A 24,014-nucleotide genomic window follows, 5' to 3' on the forward strand; every position below is an offset into this window, starting at 1 on the left:
AAACATTCATTCCTTTGGAACATTTTTGCTACAGCTCGGAATTAACGCTGGAAGTAGAAAGCAAGAATTAACACTATTGCCAAGAATAGCTAATTTTATGATTCACATGACTTAGAAGTATAACAGTTAGGTTGAAGAATGAAATTTTTAAATGTCGCTTAAATGAAAACACCTAGTTAGAGTAACTGGCATACAAACCTGAAGGAATTGGAAATAAAAGGATGGTCTTTGTTTGTTTAATAAGGTCATAGTGGGACGTAATGGAAGGTAATTAACCTCTCTGTGCCTTTTGCTGGAGATGGGAGATCTGTAGCTATCTAAATAAAACGTTTAAATTGTTCATAGTTTCTCAAAAGAAAGGCTGGATTTGGAACGAAGAATAATTAATTTGAACTACTTTGTGAAACATTTCAGGAGTACCACATTACCATGAGCTTAAATTGCAAGGATGCCGCTTTTGGCTTTGAGTTTTATCTAAGCGATTTTCTTTCTAGGGGTGATTCTGATTTAGAGTCACTAAGCAAGAATACAGTGAGGTTTGTGCTTGAGCTGCGCACTATTTGTGAAGTGCTTTGAGAGAGATGGATTTGTTTACCTAGCGTGATGCTAGCATAAGGATTCAGAGAGATCCCATAGCTCGAAAAACAGCAGGAAAAGTGAGGAGAATCAAAGACAATTCTTTAGAGCTGTGACATGCCTTGGTTTGGTCCAAGTAGAAATGAAGGGACCCTCAAATACAATAAAATAGAGGCAACCTTGTGGTGGAAATAAGAGTAAAATGCAAGTGCTCTTGAGATTTTTGAATTTAAAGTGTGTGTTTACAAAGTTTATGTTAATGATATTTTGCTTTGTTTAACACTTGTAGAAAGAAAGGGCTATTTGAAATGTGAAATCTTGCGGCAAAATTCTGTCAGTTAACAAATGGGACTTTGAATTTCCTTTTAAAAGTTACTGGCTTGTACCAAGATCGTAGCAGTATGTCTGAGAGTTAAATTTCACATTCAATAAATAAGCATATACATTGTCCGGTTTGTTTCAACTTAAAGAATGAGAAAACTACATAAGTCCTCTGATAAATTTAATTATATTTTTCATAATAGAACATTTCTCAAAAAAAATCAATGGTATTAGATACAAGATTGTACAAGCTTGGGGCTGAGATGGCCAAGACCTTTGACTAGGGACATGTGGGGCCTGGGTGGATAAAAATAGATATTTGTGTAAAAATACTTAAATTGCTGTCACTAAACTAATTGTGATACCCCAGATATCATGGCTGATTGCCTCAGTGGAGTGAAATGGGCCTTTGGTTATTGCAAACTTGGCACTATTGCCACTCAGTACCGCACCTTACCCACTTCTACACGTTCTTTGATGATCTGCTTTCCTTTAGTGCCGATGATCAACTTGACTGTCACGACGAGAATGTTTCATGTCGAGCCAGTTCTGAGGCCCAGCTTTGGAACCTTGAGACCAGTATGTGGCTGGACCAGGAGGCCCAAGGTTCAAAATTGGTCCAGACTTCTGCTCTCATCAAATGTAAGTTGATTAGCAGACAACAGACTTTTCATTTTACACATTCAAGCTGTTTAACCTTTGAAACCTCTATCAAAAAGCCCCCTGCACATAATAAACAGTATCCTTTCTGCCTGAAGTGCAAATACAATGTCCTGCCCCTATTAGCTCTTCAGTTTTCAGTCTTGTGGCATCCTACCGTACCATCATGATGGTTCCTCTAAAGAGGGTGTAACCACACAATAGCCATCACATTGGCAATATGAACACTAAAGCAAGGGGAAAGTTACTGGATTCAGAATGCAAACACCGTGCAGAGGAAATAGAGAAAATTCCTTCCTGCACAATATATAACATTTGGATTGATGATAGAAGTCTTGGCCTCCAAATCCACCGTCACACAAAACTGCTCCTTTTAATGCAAACATTTGGAGTAATCTATTAATTCTCCTAAATTCTTCTTTCAACTCCTGTCAAACAACTGGAGCTGATTTCACCTAACTTATCTAAAAGCAACGTTTGAGCAAGTGCCAAAGCCAACTCATGATCAAAGTGGCCTGTATATAATATGGAAAAATGCATTCTGATCTTAACTTTGAAGCTACTTCAGTGGAGGAATGAATCAACAATACCTGAGGCCTGCCAGGAATTCCATCACTGCATTGTAATTACCCATGTTCCAGCAACACTTGGCCACATGAACCAAGTAAGAGAACACTTCTCTCTTCTCCTCCATGGAGCCAGCAGTCAGGATCAACCATGTCACCCAGGAGCTCACCTGAAACATGATGGATTTACTTTTAGTGAAGTTGTTCCATCTATTATCATGTTTACTGATGATATCATGTTGCTACAGTATTGTCTGCAGGAACATACATTCTTAATCTGTATATTGTTCTGGTTAGGAACAATTCAACTGGCAATGTCTACCCTCTGCATTATTTAGAAACTGATTTCGTCAGAGAGAGGAATAAACGCTTTGCAATTAGAACACCAGGTTTGACAGTAGCAATCGTGAACAAACAAAAACTTGACGGGTCCCCGTTCTCAACACCTCTGAAAGAACAGCTCTCGCTCCGCTCAATCCCATCAGTTCCCATTTGAGATTGCCAGTTCAATGCGGTATCATTGAGAGTCCCTGCTGAGTGGAAATTGTGGTAGTACTATGCAGACCCTTCCCATTGGTCAATTACATGCAGCAAGAAAGAAGTTTTCTTTCAGTAGTTGAGGTCAAGTTATGACCCATATTCCACCAGTCTAATCTGTTTACTGCCAGTTACCCACCTGCCTGAAATTTGAGTGGGAAACTTGCTGTGCAAAGAAGAAGAATAATTACTGTAAATTAGTGACAACATTATATCTAGCTGTATGTAGCATTTACAATTTCAATCCTTAAAAAATATCCTGAACCCATTGAGTTTTTATGACAGTCCAATAGTCTTATGATCATTTTTCCTGATACCAGCTTTACTTTTCCAGACTTTATTAAATTAAATGGAACTCAAATTCTCAAACTGACATTTAAGGATTTGAATTCATCCTCTCTCGATGGTTAGTCCAAGCTTCTAGAATACTGGTCCAGTAACATACCTGTATGGCTATTGTGCCGAACTTTCAACTATCATTACACCATGTCCAACTGCTCGTTTTCAATTATACCTTCCTCATACGTGGCTGTCTCAGGAAGAGAAAAGGTACATTTTGTCAAAGCTTTTCGTCTTGCGCTCATCAGGGCAATTCGCAAGAAATGCCAATTCAAGAGAAAAACAACATTTGTATTGCTCAACAATACAGAGTGCTCATTGGTTGACATAGGTGTTGCCATGGAGAATGCGCCTATTCATGCCAATAGACAATTAACTATTCGGCATTCTTTAAATTTTAAAATCAGGCAGGTTGACTCTATTTGGACAGGACAATGCCCTGCAAAATGAACCAAAAAATAGCTGTTGCCTAATTTGTTGGGTTGAAACACATGCCAAGAACAGGATCTGTCATATTAATATGTAGCTTCCAGTCCAAATAGGTGCACTGCACTACAAGCTCAACTGACAATCCTAAATTGTCATCGGTGTAATTCCTCGCACACTCAGAATTATTCAGCAAATGTTGTCCAATTGCACAGTCACAGCTAACACAGTCGGACACAATGTTGCAAGTTTTGAAAGCAAAGCTTAGTTGGGCATGGTCTGTATATTTTCTTGTTATGAATAGTTGAAGGGATATACTGTTTGTTAAAATCCGTCAGTCTTTGAGATATACAGCCAACATACCTGTGCACACCGGCACTGTAATTCATTTCTCTGGGCAATTCCCTGGCTAAATCAGAGCAAAATTTACCTGGGTTAAATTTGGGACAAAGTCTGGCAATTAACTGTCAATCGGCATTAATGGCTGCATTCTCCACAGTCATGCCTCAACTAGTCAGAGACAACTTGCTGGCCCTCTCTTCTCATGCAGTATGTATAGTGGTTTTCCACCTGAACTGGTGTTCATACGAATTGTCCTGATGAGTGCATGACAAAATCTTCAAAGTGTGTCTTTCATCAGCAATGCTCAATTTCTGTCCTACCAAATTACCACTTTTATATATTAAAGTAAATTATTTACCAGCTTGGCTTGCACAGCATTTCCACACAAAGTGATATACCTAATTTAGACAATGACTCACATTCCGTGCCATCATTGCTAATGTGAGGGGCCAGTTACATAGTACAATACAACTTCCTTCATTGCAGGATATACTGTGCAACTATCTGGTTAACGGTGCTGACAAATCTTCAGTTTCATTAACAATCACAAGTTGAAGCCCCACTCCAGAGACAGAAGTGTAAAAAGACAGTAAAGATATTAAAATTGCCATGTATTGGGTGAGATAATGGAGGGCCTCAACAGTGAACATTGGGATCACGTAGACCAGAAGAAATAGGCCTTTGGCCCCTTGATGGCATCATGACTGATCTGAACTCATCACGTCCACTTTCCTGTCCTTCCACTGTAACCCTTGATGCCCCTACCAATCAAGAATCTGTCTCAGCCTTAAATATACATTGTCCTGACAGCTCTCTGTAGCAAGGAATTCCAAAGACACTCAACCGTATGAAACAATGACACTTTTCTAGATTAGTGCATGTTTTGTGGTCAACATTTCACCCCCTCCCCACTGAAAACTATGAAAAATAGATTCTGAATGTTTTGTTTCACTGTTATTCATGGACTTTGATGTTTATAAATTGCCTGACCTTTTGCTTTTACAACAATCATTAGACTTCAAATAGTTTAATTGTATTGAAGTACTTGCCAATGCCCTGAAAACGTGAAAGCTGCTTTTTAATTTCAAGTTCTGATGATCCTCCCCCTCATGGCACCACCATCGTGGAGTCCTCCACCATTAATGATGACCTGGGGTCACCAGTGATCTGAAACTTAATAAGCCTGGTCTTTTCAATATGGATTGCTGATCCTACAATTTGGCTGGGTTGAGATCCTGTGATTCTCTGTCGAAGGGCAACGTGAGAACATAATCACAGAAGTACGAGTTCAAGAGGTCAATTATGGATGCTCAAAAGAAATAATGGTTTTGCTAACACCACTAGATAGGAAATAAATAAAATATATTCGCTTCTAATCTGTGACACTGGGTGAAGCGATACTTGAAATTTTCCCTTCAGTTCACCTCACAAAGTACAGCTGTGAACTGGAGGAAGATACTCATTTCTCTTCAATCCTTACTGTGGCATATCACCTTCCACAAATGACTTTTAAGAATTTAAGTTGACATTTTCCCCTGGTTTTCCCAATAGTCTACTTTTGGAAGGGTAGGAATCATTAGGGTGACGCTAAGTGTGGACATACCAATTGATCGTTCTAATTATATTACCTGCAATTCTATTTGCAAATGCACTTTTTGCTAAAAATTAGTCAAGTCAGAAGTATCTCATGTTTGGTGTAGTTTTCATAATGGGAGAACTAAACAAGGTTACAAAAACAAACTAATGTGAAACAGCCCTCTACATTTCAGATGCCAAGATAGTTATTTTTAATTTTATAACCTGAAGAAGTAGTCCACCAGCCTATTGTAGAATCTACCAATTTTTTGTTCTCTTGGTTTCAATGAGTTAAAAATGTGTCAGGTTCTACAGTGGACAGATGTGTTGCTGTGTCAGGTTATCACCCCAGAAGACAAGTTCAAAACTGAGCCTAACCCAGGGACCTTCGACAGTGTCAAATAAACACAACCTAAGCTTTAATGAATTGGTTTAGTTCCTCCACCTGAAGACTTCATTTATGGCCCAGACAACAACAGGCCAACTGGAATGGAGGCCAGTGTCAGTGAGAACAAATAAATTCCACACAAGGAGCATTCAGAGTGAAATTCTGCAATATGGATGGTAGCAGATCATGCAGCTCTTAGACACCTTGCAAGGTTTACCTTTCTAGTGAATTTTACTCCTAAATCCCAACATATTCCATTTTGTTGTGGGTTCCGAGTGCAGATCTTTCTGCATCAGTTCTCTTCCCAACAATCCATTTGACTAGAAGAATCAGCAATGTTCTGTTGATAGGTAAGGATCTCCATTTGTCTTCATTCCTAAATAGGTCCTAGAACATGAGTGGCTTTTTAAAGAAGAGCTAAGAAAGATCTCACATTTAGAAGGTACCTTTCATAACCTCAAACACTTCACAGTCAATTCATCGCTTTTGAATTGCAGACATTATGAAGCAACTCCAACAACCAATCTGCACACAGCAAGATCCAACAAACAGCGAATAAAATAATGAGTCTACTATTTACAGTGTTTATCAAGGAAGAATATGTTGGTCAGGACATTTGGAGAATTTGTTGCTTAAACTCAAATTAAAGGCATTATAGAATCTTTTACACTCAGACAGAAGGAAATGCTGTAATGTCTCATCGGAAAGATGTTACATCCACAATGCTGCAGATTCTGTACTGTACTGAAATATCAACCTCGATGATGTATTTAAGACTGTAGTGGGACTTGAACCTACGACTTTGTGGTTTAGAGGCGAGAGTGCCGCCAACAAGTAGACGCTTGAACCTGTGAAGTACATTCACAAGAAAGAGGTAAAATAAGCACTTTGTTAAAGTTTATATCTAGTCTGACAGCCAGATCCAACATGGGAAGCACGCAGGCTCATTTTCTGCTGTCTAAAACTCTGTCCTTCCCAGTTCCCAATGCATTAAGTGGGGAGAAAAAAGGAATGTAAAACTGTAAAGCTTTCCTCACCACCAACCTCCAATTGATAAACACTTTCATGCGGCTATCCAGTTGTGGAAGCGAGGTCCCCACCTAGAACAGACAGGAGAACTTGCATTCCTTTGTTGTGATTCAGGTCTCACATATTGAGGAATTTTCCTAAGTGGACACTAATCCAAAAACTCACCAATTAAATCAAGCGACAAAGGTTATTGTAGTAACATCAGGTTTGCACTTTATGAACTGAATATTGTAAGACTTTATTATACATAAGACTATACAAGGAACTGTAGCTGTATCCTCTGGAAGCCTGCAGATTCAAGCTCCAGCTCCATTAAATCTGACATAGGCCCTTCCACATACCTCAATCACTATTCTTAAAAGGTATAATTATCCCCTTACTGAACATCTCCTCCTCCCCAACCCCACCCCTCAGTTCGATTATTAAACCATTTGCATTTCGCCATGAACATTTAACTGTTTTTCTCTGTATGACCTCCGGCCACACAGGTCTCTTTTTACTTGAACCATGAGTCTCCAACAGTGTTCTCAGCTTAAACAAAGACTTTTCTTCTCGTCCTCTCCAGAGTTTCACCTTCAAACCCAATATCATCACTCACTGATTGTAGTAATTTTTTTTTCCCCCTCAGCTAATCTTGGAACTTTGAATATTTCAGTGAAGGGGAATCTTTTTCCTCCATCAATATCTCACTTGTTGGCTCAATTGCATGAGAATATTGACTGTCTCTGCACAGAATTTTTCCAACACTTCTGCAAGTTTTCCCTTTTCACCCTCCGATACTTGGTCATGCTGTGCGACTGATAATAGTTATTTTTTTAAGTCAGCAGTCTCTTGGAGTTGGTTAGAATGTTTCAACTCTGATGTAAATTTAAGCTTCACCAAGGTGTTCTGTGTCTCTAACCAGTCTATAATTCTGGAGGAACACAGCAGGTCAGACAGCATCAGAGGAGCAGGAAAGTTGACGTTTCGGGTTGGAAATTGCATCTGCAATTTCTAGGACCACTTGATTAAGTATTCTGGGATGTAGCTTAACCTGGGGATTTATCAGCCTTCATTCCTAACAATTTCCCTAACAGCTTTTCCATACTCCTACTGATTGCCTTCAGTTCCTCACACTCACTGGACCATTTGTTTCCCAACATTTTTGGGATGATATTTGTACCCTCCTTTGTGAATGGAGCCAAAATAGAGATTTAACTGGCTTGCCATCTCTTTGTTCCTCATTATAACTTCTTGTTTCTGACTGTGATCAACATCTGTCTTCATTAATCTTTTTCCCTGCACACACCAACAGAAAAACACAATTGCATTGCCATTGTAGTGGTGGCCACATTCAGGACGTCCCCCAGGCCATGACAGTGTACTCACAGAAAACACACCACCTGACTCACTTTGGGAGCCCCAATGTCAACTTTTCTGCAATTCAAGTGAACTTGAACAACAAAAATGAACTGACAGATTTAGAAAGGTGCTTTCTTTTTTAAACTAACATTTAGAGAGATGACACAGAAGGCACTGAACACGGTACAACACAAGGTTAAAAGGCAATTACCCACATTATAGTAAACATTATGGAACTGGCTGCAGTGGTAATAAAAGAGAACCATTAGGTTTTGAGGTAACCTCGTGTACACATGAGACAATATTGAACAAAGACAACACAGTGCTTGATGGACTCAAATCTCAAGTAGCCTTCCATCCAGCCGTGAAATGAAAACTGTTCACGGACCGCTGTGCTGGGCGACAATATCATTTTAAAGATCAAAGTGGCCCCTGTTTCCCACTTGCTGCTGGCTCGTTCCTTCCCCAGTCTTCAGTGGGTAAGACTCTTACCGATCTCCTTCAGTGCCACTTGGATGAGGTGGTGAACAAGACATCAGGAAATACTACTTATCGCAAGCTGTCTCGACCTGATCTTGTGATATGATATCAGAGAGGCGATCACTTCATACAGACAACCGTGTCCAAGGTCAGTTTCAGGCCCCGAGTTGAGGTACAGACAACCCATATCCAGACCCCATCCTAACACGTGCACCCTAACCCTGCCCTCACTTACAAGGGACAGCAAAACATCACAAACTGGGAGAGACGCTGTCATGGGGCCAAGACCACAGTTAAGAAGCAGCAGTTCAAAAGCAGGATGTTTATAGAAAAGCAGTAGGCACCAAATTTCATGACAATTAAATGGAACAAGCTGGCAGTCACTCAGTTTATGCAGACAGGCTGATCTTACTGATCCCATAAACAAAAACGCAACTCCATTATTCAACATCCTCAAAGTATGTATCCACCACTATCAGGTCAGGAATGGGTAACTGAACAAACAGATCAACACACTTCCCTAAAACTTTTAAAACACATCGAAAATCATGGCCAGCTGGTCAGTTTTCGAGAGAACAGAACTTTCATGTTATGATTTTTCCTTTATTTCTCATCGAATTTCGATTTCGGGTCAGTGGGAACTGAGAGGTCAACTGCAGGAGGAAATTTGCAACAAGCTACTTTCAGAAGGCCTGAGCATATTTCACAGGAGAACAGGGGAGACAGATGGTCTCAGCAGGATTTCAATATAGCTCATAAACATGAAAGCAGAGACTGAGTTCAGTGTCCCCATTTACCTCAGGAAACTGCCTGTCCACTCATCCCAAACGTATTACTGGAACCCCTGTACACCGCGGGATACTCGCTGTGTCTCCCATACATTATCGGGAATTCACTGTGTACTTGTACACGCACACAGGTAATGTACTGTGTACGCGTATACCTCCACAAAAATCATTGTGTACCCACACATTCAGGAAGGTAATGATGTATTAAAACTGCTTGGAAAGTAATGTTATGGCTTTAATTGCATAGAAAGTGGTTTGTAACCATTTATGGCACATTCTTGGTAAGCCATTGCAAGTAGCTTGCGTGGCCTGAGCCTGAATAATAAGGCCCAAAGCCGTCCAGACTCTGGTCCCAGAGAGATCGAATTGAGTGAGCAGATTACACCATGAAAGGAAAACCGAGTGGATTGAGTAAATTAGTCTCTAATAAGGTAATTGAATAGATGGGACCACAATAAGCAGATCAAAAGGACTGAGTGGACTGCACCACTTTAGGTAAAGTTAAACGGACTGTCAAAAGGAATTGTTTCATCAGCTAAGTGGCTTGCTCTCCTTTACCCTCATATAATCACTACTGATGGCTGGTACACTTTTTTCTCATAGCTCCTCCTTCTGCAGAAAACTTTTGTCAGAGTTCAAATGTGTATTGACCTTCCGGCAATATTTTCTGTATTTCTGGCAGCGATCCACCTTTGCTGTACATTGAGCCAGAACACTTACTCGGAGTGACCACTGGTGCCACAACTCGCATTCTTGCAAGCAGACATCATCGAGCCATCTGTACAGCAGCTGAACAGGGCCACGAATGAGTGACAGTATCAGAGGACATAGCCAATCCGGCCCACTTTTCAAACCAAAATAGTTATAACCTTTTAAAAAAAAACCAAAAGAACTGCGGATGCTGTAAATCAGGAACAAAAACAAAGTTGCTGGAAAAGCTCAGCAGGTCTGGCAGCATCTGTGGAGGAGAAAACAGAGTTAACGTTTCGGGTCCGGTGACCCTTCCTCAGAACTGATGGTGGCTGGGAAAATGTCAGTTTATATGCAGAAAATAGGGAGGTAGGTGGGGTGGGGAGTAAACGATAGGATAGGGCCTAAAGAGAGAGAAAGACAGTTGGACAGACAAAGGAGTTGCTAACGATCAGGCTGGGAGGGTGAATAGTTGTTAATGGGGACTGTTAGTGACTAACAACAGGGGGTGTCTCGTGGCAGGCTATGTGGTAACAAGGCCTGGTGTGTTGGGTGTGGGGCTGGGACATGGCAGAGTTTAGGCCCTAAAATTGTTGAACTCAATATTGAGTCCGGAGGGCTGTAGGGTCCCCACGCGGAAAATGAGGTGTTGTTCCTCCAGCTTGCGTTGGGCTTCACTGGAACACAGCAGCAAGCCAGAGACAGAGATGTTGGCCAGGGAGCAGGGTAGTGCATTGAAGTGGCAGGCAACATGTAGTTCAGGGTCTTTTTTGCGAGTAGAACGTAGATGTTCTGCAAAGCGGTCGCCAAGTCTATGCTTCATTTCTCCAATGTAGTGGAGACCACATTGTGAGCAGCGAATGCAGTAGACTAGCTTCTGGGAAGTGCAGTTGAGGTGTTGCTTCACCTGGAAGGTATGTTTGGGCCCCTGGATACTGGGGAGGGAGGAGGTAAATGGGCAGGTGTTGCATCTTCGCCAGTTACAGGGTAAGGTGCCGTAGGGCTGTGGGGAGGTGTTGGGGGTGAAGGAATTGTGGACCAGGGTGTCCCGGAGGGAACGGTAGCTGCGGAAGGCAGACAAGGGAGGGGAGGGGAATAAGCTATAACCTTAACTGCTGACGGTTAGTGTCTTGTTAATATGGATGCACAATAGAGGAACCACAGTCAATCAAAATCAAGCAGGATATACCATTCATAGGTAAACACATAAGGTCCAAAACTGCAAGACAACGCACAACAGGCTACAGTGAGTTTTTTGACACAGTGAAGTTCATTACAGTTCGCTGCCCTTTGTTCAAACTGATGCTCAGATAAGCTCATCCACTGGATGAAAGCAGTCTTGCAGACAAAGCTACAGCTGGTCATGATGAGGCAATTTACAATTATTCATGAAATAAATTGCTGCTCCTTGCAACATTGGCATTTATCGCTTCTGCAGTTAAGGATTTAAGTACCAAAAATGCAGAAATTATTTCATCTCTGATATACAAGTCAGCTGCTTCGATAATCAGCTTGGCAGTTCACCCTGCAATAGAGTTTAGTCTCGGTACATAGCCTTTGATAACTACAGGCACATTTTCCATCCTGCCATCACACGCAGCTTGTACACTACACCAACCTACAGGTTTCACTCTTTTGGCACTGTTTTGCTTCCACATTCCATATCCTTGGTTGAAATAACTCAGGAAGCTAACACTGTGGTCCAAAATCTGAAAGACCACAAAAGCCTAGGTGCATTCATCTCAGCTACTTGTTGCACTTATATAGTGCCACACAGAGGTGTAAATATGTATCATGTCAGCAGAGGAGATATCAGGGTGGGTGACCTCAAGTTTACCAACGATAGGTTTCACTGATAATCTTAACAGAGAGGAGGCTGATGGAGCCAAGAGGCGAGGGGGTGAAGGGAAGTGATTCAGAGTGTTGAATCGAAGTAGCTGAAGGTACATTTGGTAATAATGGGGCAAAGAATGGGGGTTGGGAGGCTAGAGTGGCTACCTAGAGTCCAGGTTGAGTGTGGTAAGGCTGGGGTTGTGGTTGGAGGGATGGAGAAAGGAACAGACATTGTGATGGTCGAAGCAATTTTATTCACGCTCGTAGTGCAGGCCCAGGCTGAGTGTTTAGATGACACGGTACTAACTGTATAGAAACAGGTCACTCAGTGCAGTGTAGATTGGTGCTGGTGTTGATGCTGCACATAATTCCCCTTTTTATCTGGAACATGATCAAATAATCATAGAAACAGAGATGTACAGCACAGAAACAGACCCTTTGGTCCAACTTGTTCATGCGAACCAGGTATTCTAAATAAATCTAGTCCCATTTGCCAGTATTTTGCCTATTATATAGTGCCCCATAGAGGTGTAAATATGCATCATGTCAACAAATGTTACTAAGGTGACAAATGCTTACTATTTGCTCAGGGTGCTCCATTTTTATCCTCCACAAACTACACATACCTGAATTGTGAACACATCATGAGCCTAGCCAGTAGTTATAGCTATTTTTCTAGCAATCTATCATTCTTTCTTCAAATTATTATCCAACTACCACATATCTACAAGCAGTTTCTGGTTTTCATTTCCAATTGATCTTTTGCTGAAGGCAGTAACTCTTGTATAATGACTGCTTCCCTCTCCCAAGGCCTCAACTCCTTGTTTATGGTACAACAATAATTTCCCACTCAAGTCTGATCTTGTGTTCATCTGATAACCTAGGCAGGTAGCGGTTAATAAATTGCTGTATTAGTGATCTCTGCCTAACCTTCATCTTCAATTGCTGGTGAACGGAACTAAAGATGATCCAAGGAGCTTACCTGTTGAGTCTCATTCAGCACAGATAGAAGGGAACCTTTGGGTTCTATCCTACGTAAGGATAGTGGTTAACCAGACCCCTGGTGGAATTCCTAGCCTCGACTTTGAGTAATGCCATGAGATTTTTTTTACATCTACCTGAACAACTGGGTATAATGTTCCACCCAAAAAGAGGTACATCTGGCCATTCCTTTAGGGGTGGGGGGGAGGGTATTAACAATGTCAACTACTCAGCACTGCCACACTAAAAGCTGAATATTTACCCACTGAACTATTGGGAGGATCATTCAGCCTATATTGCTGTTTCCTGTAGTTCTCAGAAATGCCAACCCATGAGCTGCAGCCACAAGTTTTCAGGCTTCAAGCTAGCTTCTGCTCACAAGATTGTGGGTTATTTATAAACTACTTTTCTCAGCGCCCCCCAGAAACAAAGGGTCATGTTTTACAATTTAATTGTTATTTCTTTTTATTTATTTTTTCAACTAACATTGCTTTCCTGGCAGTGGCAACACTTAGACAAGGGATGACTTATATCATTGTATTTTACGGTTTTTCATTACTGTTACTTTGTATCTGTGCATGGACGCTTGCTATAAAATTTCCCAATGATCAAAATGTAAACAAGATCTAAACTAGAGATAGTAGGAACTGCAGATGCTGGAGAATCCGAGACAACAAGGTGTAGTGCTGGATGAACACAGCAGGCCAAGCAGCATCATAGGAGCAGAGAGGCTGACGTTTCGGGCCAAGACCCTTCATCAGAAAAGGGGGAGGGGAAGGGGGTTCCGAAATAAATAGGGAGAGATTGGGAGGCGGATAGAAGAGGGATACAGGAGAGGATAGGTGGAGAGGAAACAAACAGGTCGAAGAGGCGGGGATGGAGCCAGTAAAGGTGAGTGTAGGTAGGGAGTTAGGAAGGGGATAGGTCAGTCCAGGGAGGACGGACAGTTCAAGGGGGCGGGATGAGGTTGGTCGGTAGGAGATGGAGGTGCGGCTTCAGGTGGGAGGAGGGGATAGGTGGGAGGAAGAACAGGTTAGGGAGGCAGGGACGAGCTGGACTGGTTTTGGGATGCGGTAGGGGGAAGGGAGATTTTGAAGCTTGTGAAATCCACATTGATACCATTGGGCTGCAGGGTTCCCAAGCGGAATATGAGTTGCTGTTCCTGCAACCTTCGGGTGGCATCGTTGTGGCACTGCAGGAGGCCCAGGATGGACATGTCGTCTGAGGAATGGGAGGGGGAGTTGAAATGGTTCGAGACTGGGAGGTGCAGTTGTTTATTGCGAACCGAGCGTAGGTGTTCTGCAAAGCGGTCCCCGAGTCTCCGCTTGGTTTCCCCGATGTAGAGGAAGCCACACCGGGTACAGCGGATGCAGTATACCACATTGGCAGATGTGCAGGTGAACATCTGCTTAATGTGGAAAGTCTTCTTGGGGCCTGGGATGGGGGTGAGGGAGGAGGTATGGGGGCAGGTGTAGCACTTCCTGCGGTTGCAGGGAAAAGTGCCGGGTGTGGTGGAGCTGGAGGGGAGCGTGGAGCGGACAAGGGAGTCACGGAGAGAGTGGTCCCTCCGGAAAGCAGATAAGGGTGGGGAGGGAAAGATGTCTTTGGTGGTGGGGTCGGATTGCAGATGGCGGAAGTGTCGGAGGATGATGCGTTGGATCCGGAGGTTGGTGGGGTGGTACGTGAGGACGAGGGGGATTCTTTTTTGGTTGTTATTGCGTGGACGGGGTGTGAGGGATGAGGTGCGGGAGATGTGGGAGACACGGTTGAGGGCGTTCTCGACCACCGAGGGGGGGAAGTTACGGTCCTTGAAAAACGAGGACAACTGAGATGTTCGGGAGTGGAATGCCTCATCCTGGGAACACTACTTTGGCTGTAAGACAAATCTGCTTACTTTTATTTCTTAAAGGGGCCAGGGCGAAGTGGATCAAATTCCCTCCATAACGCAGGATTCATCTTCTATCCTGGAACTGATTCCGAAGACACTTACCCGGTTATGGGATCAATCACCTGGTCAACTTTAATCTGGTGCCCTGGGCTGAGGGACAGTAGTTAACCAGACCCCTGGGGGAATTCCTAGCCTCTGCTTTGAATAATGCCATGAGATTTTTTTTACATCCACTTGAACAACTGGGTATAATGTTCCACCCAAAAAGAGGCACATCTGGCCATTCTTTCAGGGGTGGGTGGGAGGGCATTAACAATGTCAGCCTAACATCATCTGCTCAAGTCTAGGAACTGGATTTAAACCTTTCTAGCTCAGAGGCAAGCATGCAGCAACCAGATCACGCTGACACTTTAAGATCCGAAAGAACTGTGGATGCTGGAAATCAAAAACAAAAACAGAAATTGCTGGAAAAGCTCAGCAGGTCTGGCAGCATCTGTGGAGAGAAATCAGAGTTAACGTTTTGGGCCCAGTGCCCCTTCCTCAGAACACTAAGATTATTTCTACTTGGGCTCAACAGATGTTATTTGCAATTGAATGTGTGAGAAGTGTTAATGAACTGAGATTACAAATGAATGACTCATGCATTTCTTCATTGAAGGAAATTATAGCCTGTTATAATATAGACTATGACTGGAGCTCATGACCACTTTCAGAACGGTATATCACTTTGGCTGGAATCTTCTCCCATTAATCCTGTAGGAATGACCAGAGTTGTTTTCCAGTCAGAAACCTGATTCTGATTTGTGCACTGGGCCTTTAATCTTTTGCAGGGCAAAGAGAATATCCCCCTTACCTCCAAGCTCCCTGACCAAATCAGGCTGGGTAGTTGGGATAATGCATCCATTATGTCGGAGAACGCATTTCTAACTGGAGGAACCTTTTGAATACAGCATCTCGCCAGCACTTTCAAAGCCACGGGAATGGAGAGAAGATCTGGGAATTTTGCTGTCTGGTCTCCCACTCTTACTCCAAGGTCTGGATATGAGATTGGAGAGGCTACAGCGAGCAGAGCTCTTAAAATATGTAAAATCGAGGACAGCCTTTCCAACCATGGAAGGAATTAGCTGAGGAAATCAGAAGCAACAACATATTCCCTCCAGCAGAGAGACAATGTCTAAAGAGGACCAAGGGCTCGAAGAGCACGAGCAGTATTTCCCCCACGCCCACCATAGCCCCTACACCCCCACTATCACAACTCTCACTGCCCGATATCACATCGCACCACCTCCCCCACCACCACTGCTGTCACAACTACCCACACACCACCCCCCACAATCCCAGCCCCCGCCATCACCACTGCCCCTCCCACCCCAACATCTGCACCCCCACCCCCTACCATCACAACTCTCCTCCCACTCACACCCCAACAACAACCCCCCACCCCCTATCGTCACTCCTCCCATCATCACACTGTCACAGTCTTCAATGGCAGAAAGTCCCACAGAGGCACCACCTTCTGGCTGAAGAAATTCCTCTTCATCTCAGTTTTGAAAGAACCAACCCCTCACTGAAGCTGTGCCCCGGGGCTCCTGGTCTGTCCTACGAGTGGAAACATCTTCTCCACGTCCACTCTATCCAGGTCTCTCAGGATTCCTAAGTTTCAATGAGATCCTCTTTCAACATTACAGATTTACCAAATTCAGAACACCTGCCTGTTCCCTACCGTGCCATAGGCTGCTCCAAAAAAAAAACCATCTCGTGGACATTTCACAAATTCTTTTCGTGGGATCCATTACCCAACCTGATTTTGCCGGTCCACCTGCATATTGAAGTACCTGATGATTATCACAATCGTGCTTTTCTTACATGCCTTTACTGTCTCCTGGTTTATTTTCTGCCCCACATCCTGACTACTGCTAGGAAGCCTGTACACAACTCCCATCGGGGTCTCTTATCCTTTGCAGTTCCTCACCTCTAACCACACAGATACTATGCTTTCTGACTGTATATTACTTCTTGCTATCAGTTTAATTTCATCTCTTACTAACAAGGCAACCCACCTCTGCTGCTCACCTACCTGTCCTTTCCATAGGATGTGTACATTTGGATATTTCATTCCCAGCCCTGATCCCTTGCAGCAACGTTTCTGTGATACCCACGACATCGTATCTGCCATTTTCAATCTGCGCTACAAGCTCATTGACCTTGTCCCATATGCTGCGCACATTTAAGTACAGCACCCTCAGTCCTGTGTTGACTGCCCCCCACTTCTCATATTTGTCCTCTTTATCTGCTGTTAGTGAAGTTAGTGTCCGGACCCTTTCTGTACTGTCTGTCCTGTTACTTGTTCTGGAAACTTTAATAACTTCTCCTGAGCCTTCCCCCACTTTAGCTTGTTTAAAGTCCTGAGACCTTGATTTATGCCATCAGTTCATCTACCTAATTCCGAAAGCTTTGTGCTTTAAGATACAAAGCCTTTAACTTTGTTCTATTATCTAGTTTTCCTACACTTTTATGGTTTCTAGGAAGCAGTCACTGAAATCTGCATTAAAGGCTACAAGCAGCAGACAGTACCTCAGCCACAGAGGCTGAAGCTAATAAATAACGCAGCATCTATGAATACAGTTCACTAAACATGGACATCAATTCAATCAGTGGCACTTTCTGAGGTCAAAAGTTAAACAAAGTTGCACACAAGTTAAACAAATGTAATGTACAGAACCCTGTGAATGCATATTCCAGACAGATACAGGCAATGCTACACAAAATATGATAGCTGTGGGACTTCTCAGAATCCTTTGATATCCCTTTTGTTCTGTTGCACTTCTGCAAAGACGATGTAGTATACAAACCATCGAAGGATCCGTTGAATTGTAGCCAGCTGTGCTGGAATGAAAAATCCTATAACCTTGCACCAATAATTAAACTGGTATTGCAGTGCATCTACATCTACTCAGGACTTTTATTTTATAGGACTTAGAACAAAAATTGGTGCTTTCAATTCACAATACAAGAAGGATCATTCATCCCAATTTAATTCATTCATTTAGAAAAACTTTAACACCCAACTGCTTCTTAGATTACATCATGTCTCCATTAATCTGTTGGATATCCATCCCACATCTTTGACTCTTCAAAAAAAGAATTGTGTTTTGATATCAGTCATAGGTTCAAACGAAAGAGGTGAATTTGTGTCATGTTGTCGCAAACATGGAATAGGCTTCAAAGCAAATGACAATAACTGATCAGTTGAGACTGGACCGACAAGCGACCTGACCTCCTCCATCTCACTTTCTGAGCACAACCCAATCTGCACGTGGCCGAGTCTACAGGTAACACATGGGACTCATCAACCACCTCAGAATTAACTCATCAAACCGGAGGAGTGGAAACAAGTCACCGTTAGTGAGAGGCTGCCTAAGGAGCATACCTGAGTGAACAGGATATCATGTTTTAATGGGATTTCTAACTAGAATGTGAGAGTAGTCAGGGGCAGGTTCTAATCAATCAAATAGTATTACTAAATAGTGATCCTAAGAGGTGCACAGCCTGCCCTGGATTAGGAAGAGACAAACAACATTAGAATCTCTGCTTCAGTTTGCACACTAATCTGAAAACTGATCGAAACTTCCCCTTGATAAAACAGTTAAATATCTCAAAACATTTACAAAACACTGCTAATCACCATTGTGTAGTTGCACCATTAATCTAGGTCTTTGTGGTTTACAAACTGAAGGGGAGCTGAGAAAGAGAAGTGATGCAGCCCCATCCTCACCATGTCACACCATTTTTATTGCGGTGGCTTGTCTGGCATTTCCACTGCTGAGGCGTAGGGTAGCTTATTACGATACGCAAATCAGGCCACCACAGTTCACTGGGCTCGGGAAAACCAGCAGCAAAATGGGAGTGGGCATGTCTCAATGAGGCAGAGAGGTTTCTCTTTCTGGCACTGCTTGTGGGCCAATTTTCTGTCATAATCAGCTGACAACCCTGTTACTTCCAAACTGTGGATTAAAATCTGACACGCACCCTGACCCTCTTTGCTTGCCTATCTGATGCCCCTATCAACAATCATTCCTGGTCTGCTTTCCTTCCTTTCCTAATTTCCACTCTGAACACTCCCTTTTATTCCTTGTGATCTCTTCAAATCCCTCCTTCCGCTTGATTGCCAGACCATCACAGCTACGCTCCAACACTACACTCTTCTGCTGTGTGACCAATCCCAGACTCCATCCCCCAGGCCAGATCAACTGCCAGTCTAAGACCCACAAATCCACAATCTATCTTGATTGCTCATGGGTGACTATTCACAAGGGAGCCCAGCTGCAGTGTCTACTGCTGGCTTTCCAACTTGGCAGTTGGAAAACATCACCAACATCACCAGCTGCCAAATCAATAAAATGATAATGTGATCCTGTTGTTAAATTTAATTGACAGGACCTCTATATTCCCGCTATTTCCAGGTCTTCCTACCCCACAGACCTGCACCCCTCACCATTAATTTTGGAGACATCATTTCTGAAATGCAATTACAACAGTGCATGGCAATATTAAAAAGTGCACAAAGAGAAATGGGGTTGGGGAGCTGGAGCTAAAACAGAGTGAGTGCCAGTTGAAGTCAGTTAGGTGGCTGTCAATTTCCTGTCAGAATCCATCCCGAGGAACATACGAATCGGGATAGGCCAGTCAACCCCTCGAACTTGTGCCACCATTTAATCAGATCATGGCTTATCTGTGGCCTAACTCCATATACCTCCCATTGCTCACATCCCTTCATTCCTTTGCTTAACAAATGTTTATCTATCTTAGATTTAACATTAACAACGGATCCTGCATCCACTGCTTGACCATCCTGTGTATGTAGAAATGCTTCCTAATGTCTCCTCCTCTTCTCAGCAGACAGCTGAAGGCAACTAACTATGTGAAGGCAGTGAGGCCTTTCCTTACAATGTTCAAATTGGAAACTAATACATCATCAGGCTCCAACCAATGTTTTAATTCGGACCTGAAAGGGATGGTTTTTTAAAAAAATTTTCTTCTGTGGTCAGCCACATTACGATCTCCTCTGACCCGGTACCCCAGCCTCCCCTACAGCAAGACATCATCTGAAAACCTTCAGCTACAGACAATCAAAACCCCAGCTGATGCTTGAGGGTCACCTGAATTGGTCCAGGCTGGGGCCCTCTTTCTATGGACCTCCCTTCCTTGCGAGGCAGCGTGTAAGCCAATGACGTGTTAACTGCAGCCAATGTGATCCCTGTTGGGGACCTGAACCTAGGTTCAATCTTAACATCAGCAAAACTACATTGCTGTGACAGGTCTGAAGCCAACGTTAGAAACCTTTTCTGCCTGATTTTGCAGTGAAATTGAGGCATTAAAGATGTCATATGCAACTTCAGACACATTTCTGCCCACTTGTAATTTGTTTATATGAAAGGAGTCTTGCATTCAGCTCAGCAGGAGCTTGGTTCAGAGAGTCAGAACAGTGCCTTGACTGAAAAAGCTCTGCTCAACCCTAAGAGAATCAGTCAACCTGTTCCACCTCTCCCCTTGCGTGCTATTTAATGGTTGAGCTTTATAAAAAGCTGACAAGACCTGAAAACTGGCCATGAAGAAAAGCTGGTAAGCAGAGGGTAGAGTATATACATTTACTTCCAACCTGTAATTATCCAGGGTAACAGTGGAGACTAAACAAATGTTAACTGTGCATTTCTTCGGAGAACAGAAAGTACCCTTTGACAGCGTCTTGGTGGTGACGATAAATTTCGTTTATTTAAAGGGTTTTGACTCCATTTTAACAACAGGAGAACGATAGAGGTGAACACTGTGTTGTATTTTGAGTTTTAAACTGCCCATATGATGTAATCAAATTCAGGATATCTATTAAAAAGGATAGCTATTAAAGACTGACTTTATTTACAGGTTGAGGGGTAGGGGTTGGAGATAGGGGAGACAGATGTGAACAAACTATGGTGCCTTTGCAATGGTGACAGTGTAGGGAGGCTGGGTAAAGAGTTTATGATTCAATCACCTTGCATTGACCCCTGAGGTAGCAAGAAGATGGGGTAAAACTGCCTACACAATCATGCCTTCATATCAATATGTATTTCCAATTTTGTCACTCCGTAAGAAAGGTTAAATCTTACAAAACTTAGAAAAGTACAAGAAACCCTGGGCACATGACAATGTGACTAGTCCTGCCATTCAGATAAATTAACCTTAATTATTTTTGGACATTACTTACTGATGAAATCAGAGAGTTTGGGTCACAGTGACCCCCAACTGAGTGTGGTCATTCAGGGTTTATAACAAGAGCGACCTAATGTCACATAACAGGAAATTTTATTCCTTCCAGAAAAACAGAGGATTTTACTTTTCAAACTTTGTCAAAGGGCCAAACATTCTTGTACATTAAGTTACGGGCATTAAAGAATGACCTGATCACAAGTCCTACATTTAGGCTAGACTTCAACCAATAAAAAAAATGCTTGGCTTATAAAAATATAGTTCTACCACCTCTCAGAAGGACGTTGATGGATGAAAACAAAGAATAACAGGTCCAGGTCACAGGTCCCTTTCACACACCATCCAATTTTCCACGTTGTTGTGTTCGATAAAGAGAATTTTCGATGAAGTCTCAAACAGGCATCAGACCAGAACTCACTCTCATCCATTCCTGGCAGGAGAGCAGACTTAAGTTAAAATCAGGGCTTCAGTTTTTATTACAAGGAGTACAGAAGGAATGGTGTATACTAATAATTCAAAGTGGTAAAAATAAAACTAACACTGACAGAGTTAGGAGAGAACATAAAAGTTGAAGCAGAATTTGACATGGAAATATTCATAAAATTGTGTTTAGGTGTCATGTTACAGCAATAAAGCTATGCCTGACATTTGAGTAGCTTTTTTTCTCTGGTAATATTCATCTTTTGCTGTCATAGCAACTATATTGCAAAACATACAAAACTAATCGGAGGCAAAGGATTTTTCTGAGGTTTCACCGTAACTTAAAACAAATGATGTGACCCATCCATATCAGTTCCTCAGGATATTGTCAGCCACTTATATATACCTCACTATTTCAAATAAAACCAAAAGAAATATAAATGCATTTTGACTCAAAAATATGCAATTTCTCATTGTTAACATTTTCCAAATGTTAAAATTGTGCTATGGATCCCAAACAAAACCAAACATGTTGCACAATTGTTACTATTATTGTACAAGACAAAATAAAGTTCCAGGAGAAAATACTCCATTTTCCTTGCAACAACTATGGAACATCATTACTAGTAATTAGAAACATATTTGACATTGCACAGCGTAGTAAACCAAAAGCAGTGTATTTACCAGTTCCCCTCTGAGAAGTCCCTTCTGTTGTTATTTCAACCCCAACACCTCCGATTAAACACAAAATATTGACAAGAGCTCAATCACTAGCGTTACTTTCATGAGATATTAAAGCAAGCCACATGGCCAATATTATGACTGTCAATGGACAAGTTGTACCTTAGACTTCCCTATCAGTTAGTGCTCCAAAACATCAGTGACTGAGTACAGGAAAAAAAGCAGCACTAAGTAAGAGTTTTTTTGATACCCAATTCTAGAAATGAATACAGCTAAAATATATTTTTTTAAAAAATGCCATGAACCCAAAGTGCACAAATAACAGCCACACTGAATGTGAAAAGTAAACCGGAAAAATAAATGGCATTATCAAGGAAAACTTTAGGAAAATTAAAAGAAAAATTGAAACAATCAGAGCACGTTTTCTTTGCCTGGGCTTTCCCATTACTTTCTTTTTATGTCTTTCCTTCAAATTAAACCATCCTTTTATATTCTTAGCCCTCCATTCTATTTGTTTATAAAAATAAATTGTTACCTACTTTTATTTTGAGACCTCAGTTGGAAAGTAATTGTAATTAGAGTAGTGGATATTTATTATTCATCACTGTTGACTGATGAAAACCGTAAATGAAGTATGAAAGTACATAGTGTTTCACACGGCAGAGTACAGTTGGAAGATGCCAATGCATACCTTAATGAAACAGTATTATCATGCCATTCTCTCAATCCTTGGGGCACATCATTTCCAACAGACATCATCAGGAACCAAATGCAGTAACATGAGTACAATGAAAAGACACAAGTCCTCAGGAGTAGTGCAAAATGCACAATAGCAAATCGCAAGCACATTTTACACCTCAAACATTGTTCTTTTCCAACAAAGGCCAATTTAACACCCTGAAATGTTTTTAAACCTGTGCTGGTACTTTTTGCTGGTCAGTAACTCTCTGATAGCCCACATCTGCAGATTTTACAGAGAATGAGGTCAGCCTCCCCTTTATGGCCAAAGACCACATGACACCCGCACATGACAGCCACTTTGACGAGGTATGGCAGTTGGTAACTATTGAGGGGACTGTTGAAAAGATTAGGTGAAAGGCTGAGAGAATTTCCAAACAAATCATTGAAATAACTGATAACCCCCAGCCATCCTTATACATTTAGGGTTTTATAGTTTGCATATGTTTGAAATATGCAAACAATGTTAATTTCTTTAGTTCTTCATTTTTAAATGCCTTTGAGAGAAAATAATTGTCATAAAATATGCCATGATTTATTTCCTTAAACCTTAATTACCATTGTTTTGCTGTGGGGACAGTACAAATCCCATTGACCAGTGTCAATGTAAGCTCCAACACAGTGTGATACAGTGGCTCAGTTGTTAGCACTGCTGCCTCACAGTGCCAGGGACACAGGCTGCATTCCAGCCTTCGGTGACTGCTGTGTGCAGTTTGCACATTCTCCCCATGTCTGCATGGGTTTCCGCCAGGTGCTCAGGTTTCCTCCCACAATGTGCCGGTTAGGTGGAATGGCCATGCTAAACTGTCCAGAGTTTCCAGGGACATGCAGGCTAGGTGGATTAGCCATGGGAAATACAGGGGGTGGGTCTGGGTGGGATGTTCTTCAGAGGGGTGATGTGGACTCGATGGACTGAATAGCCTGCTTCCACACTGTAGGGATTCCATTGTATGACTCTACGAACACACTCGTGAAAATGGTGGTAGAATGGGATCAAGTTTGTGACTTCAACTCTCAAGTTTAATCAATCATTCACTGAAGATCCTTAGACTGCACCTTCCAAACTCATTACCTGCATTGTCTAGAAGGACAAGTTCACAGATTCACAGGAACCTGCAAGTTCTCCTGTACAGCAGGTGGACTGCAGCAGTTCAAGATGGCAGCTCACC

At 42.2% G+C, this 24,014-nt stretch overlaps 1 protein-coding gene across 1 annotated transcript in view; it reads right to left on the minus strand.

Moving 5' to 3' along the window:
- plce1 (phospholipase C, epsilon 1) overlaps positions 1 to 24,014 on the minus strand; it is a 347,723-nt gene that overhangs the window by 95,827 nt on the left and 227,882 nt on the right. The window contains exon 5 of the mRNA XM_048609167.1: positions 2,148 to 2,293. Within this exon, the coding sequence (XP_048465124.1) occupies positions 2,148 to 2,293 (146 nt within the window). The remainder of the gene's footprint in view (positions 1 to 2,147; positions 2,294 to 24,014) is intronic.

Source organism: Rhincodon typus, chromosome 20 (assembly GCF_021869965.1).
Source record: "Rhincodon typus isolate 14 chromosome 20, sRhiTyp1.1, whole genome shotgun sequence".
Taxonomy (NCBI): domain Eukaryota; kingdom Metazoa; phylum Chordata; class Chondrichthyes; order Orectolobiformes; family Rhincodontidae; genus Rhincodon; species Rhincodon typus.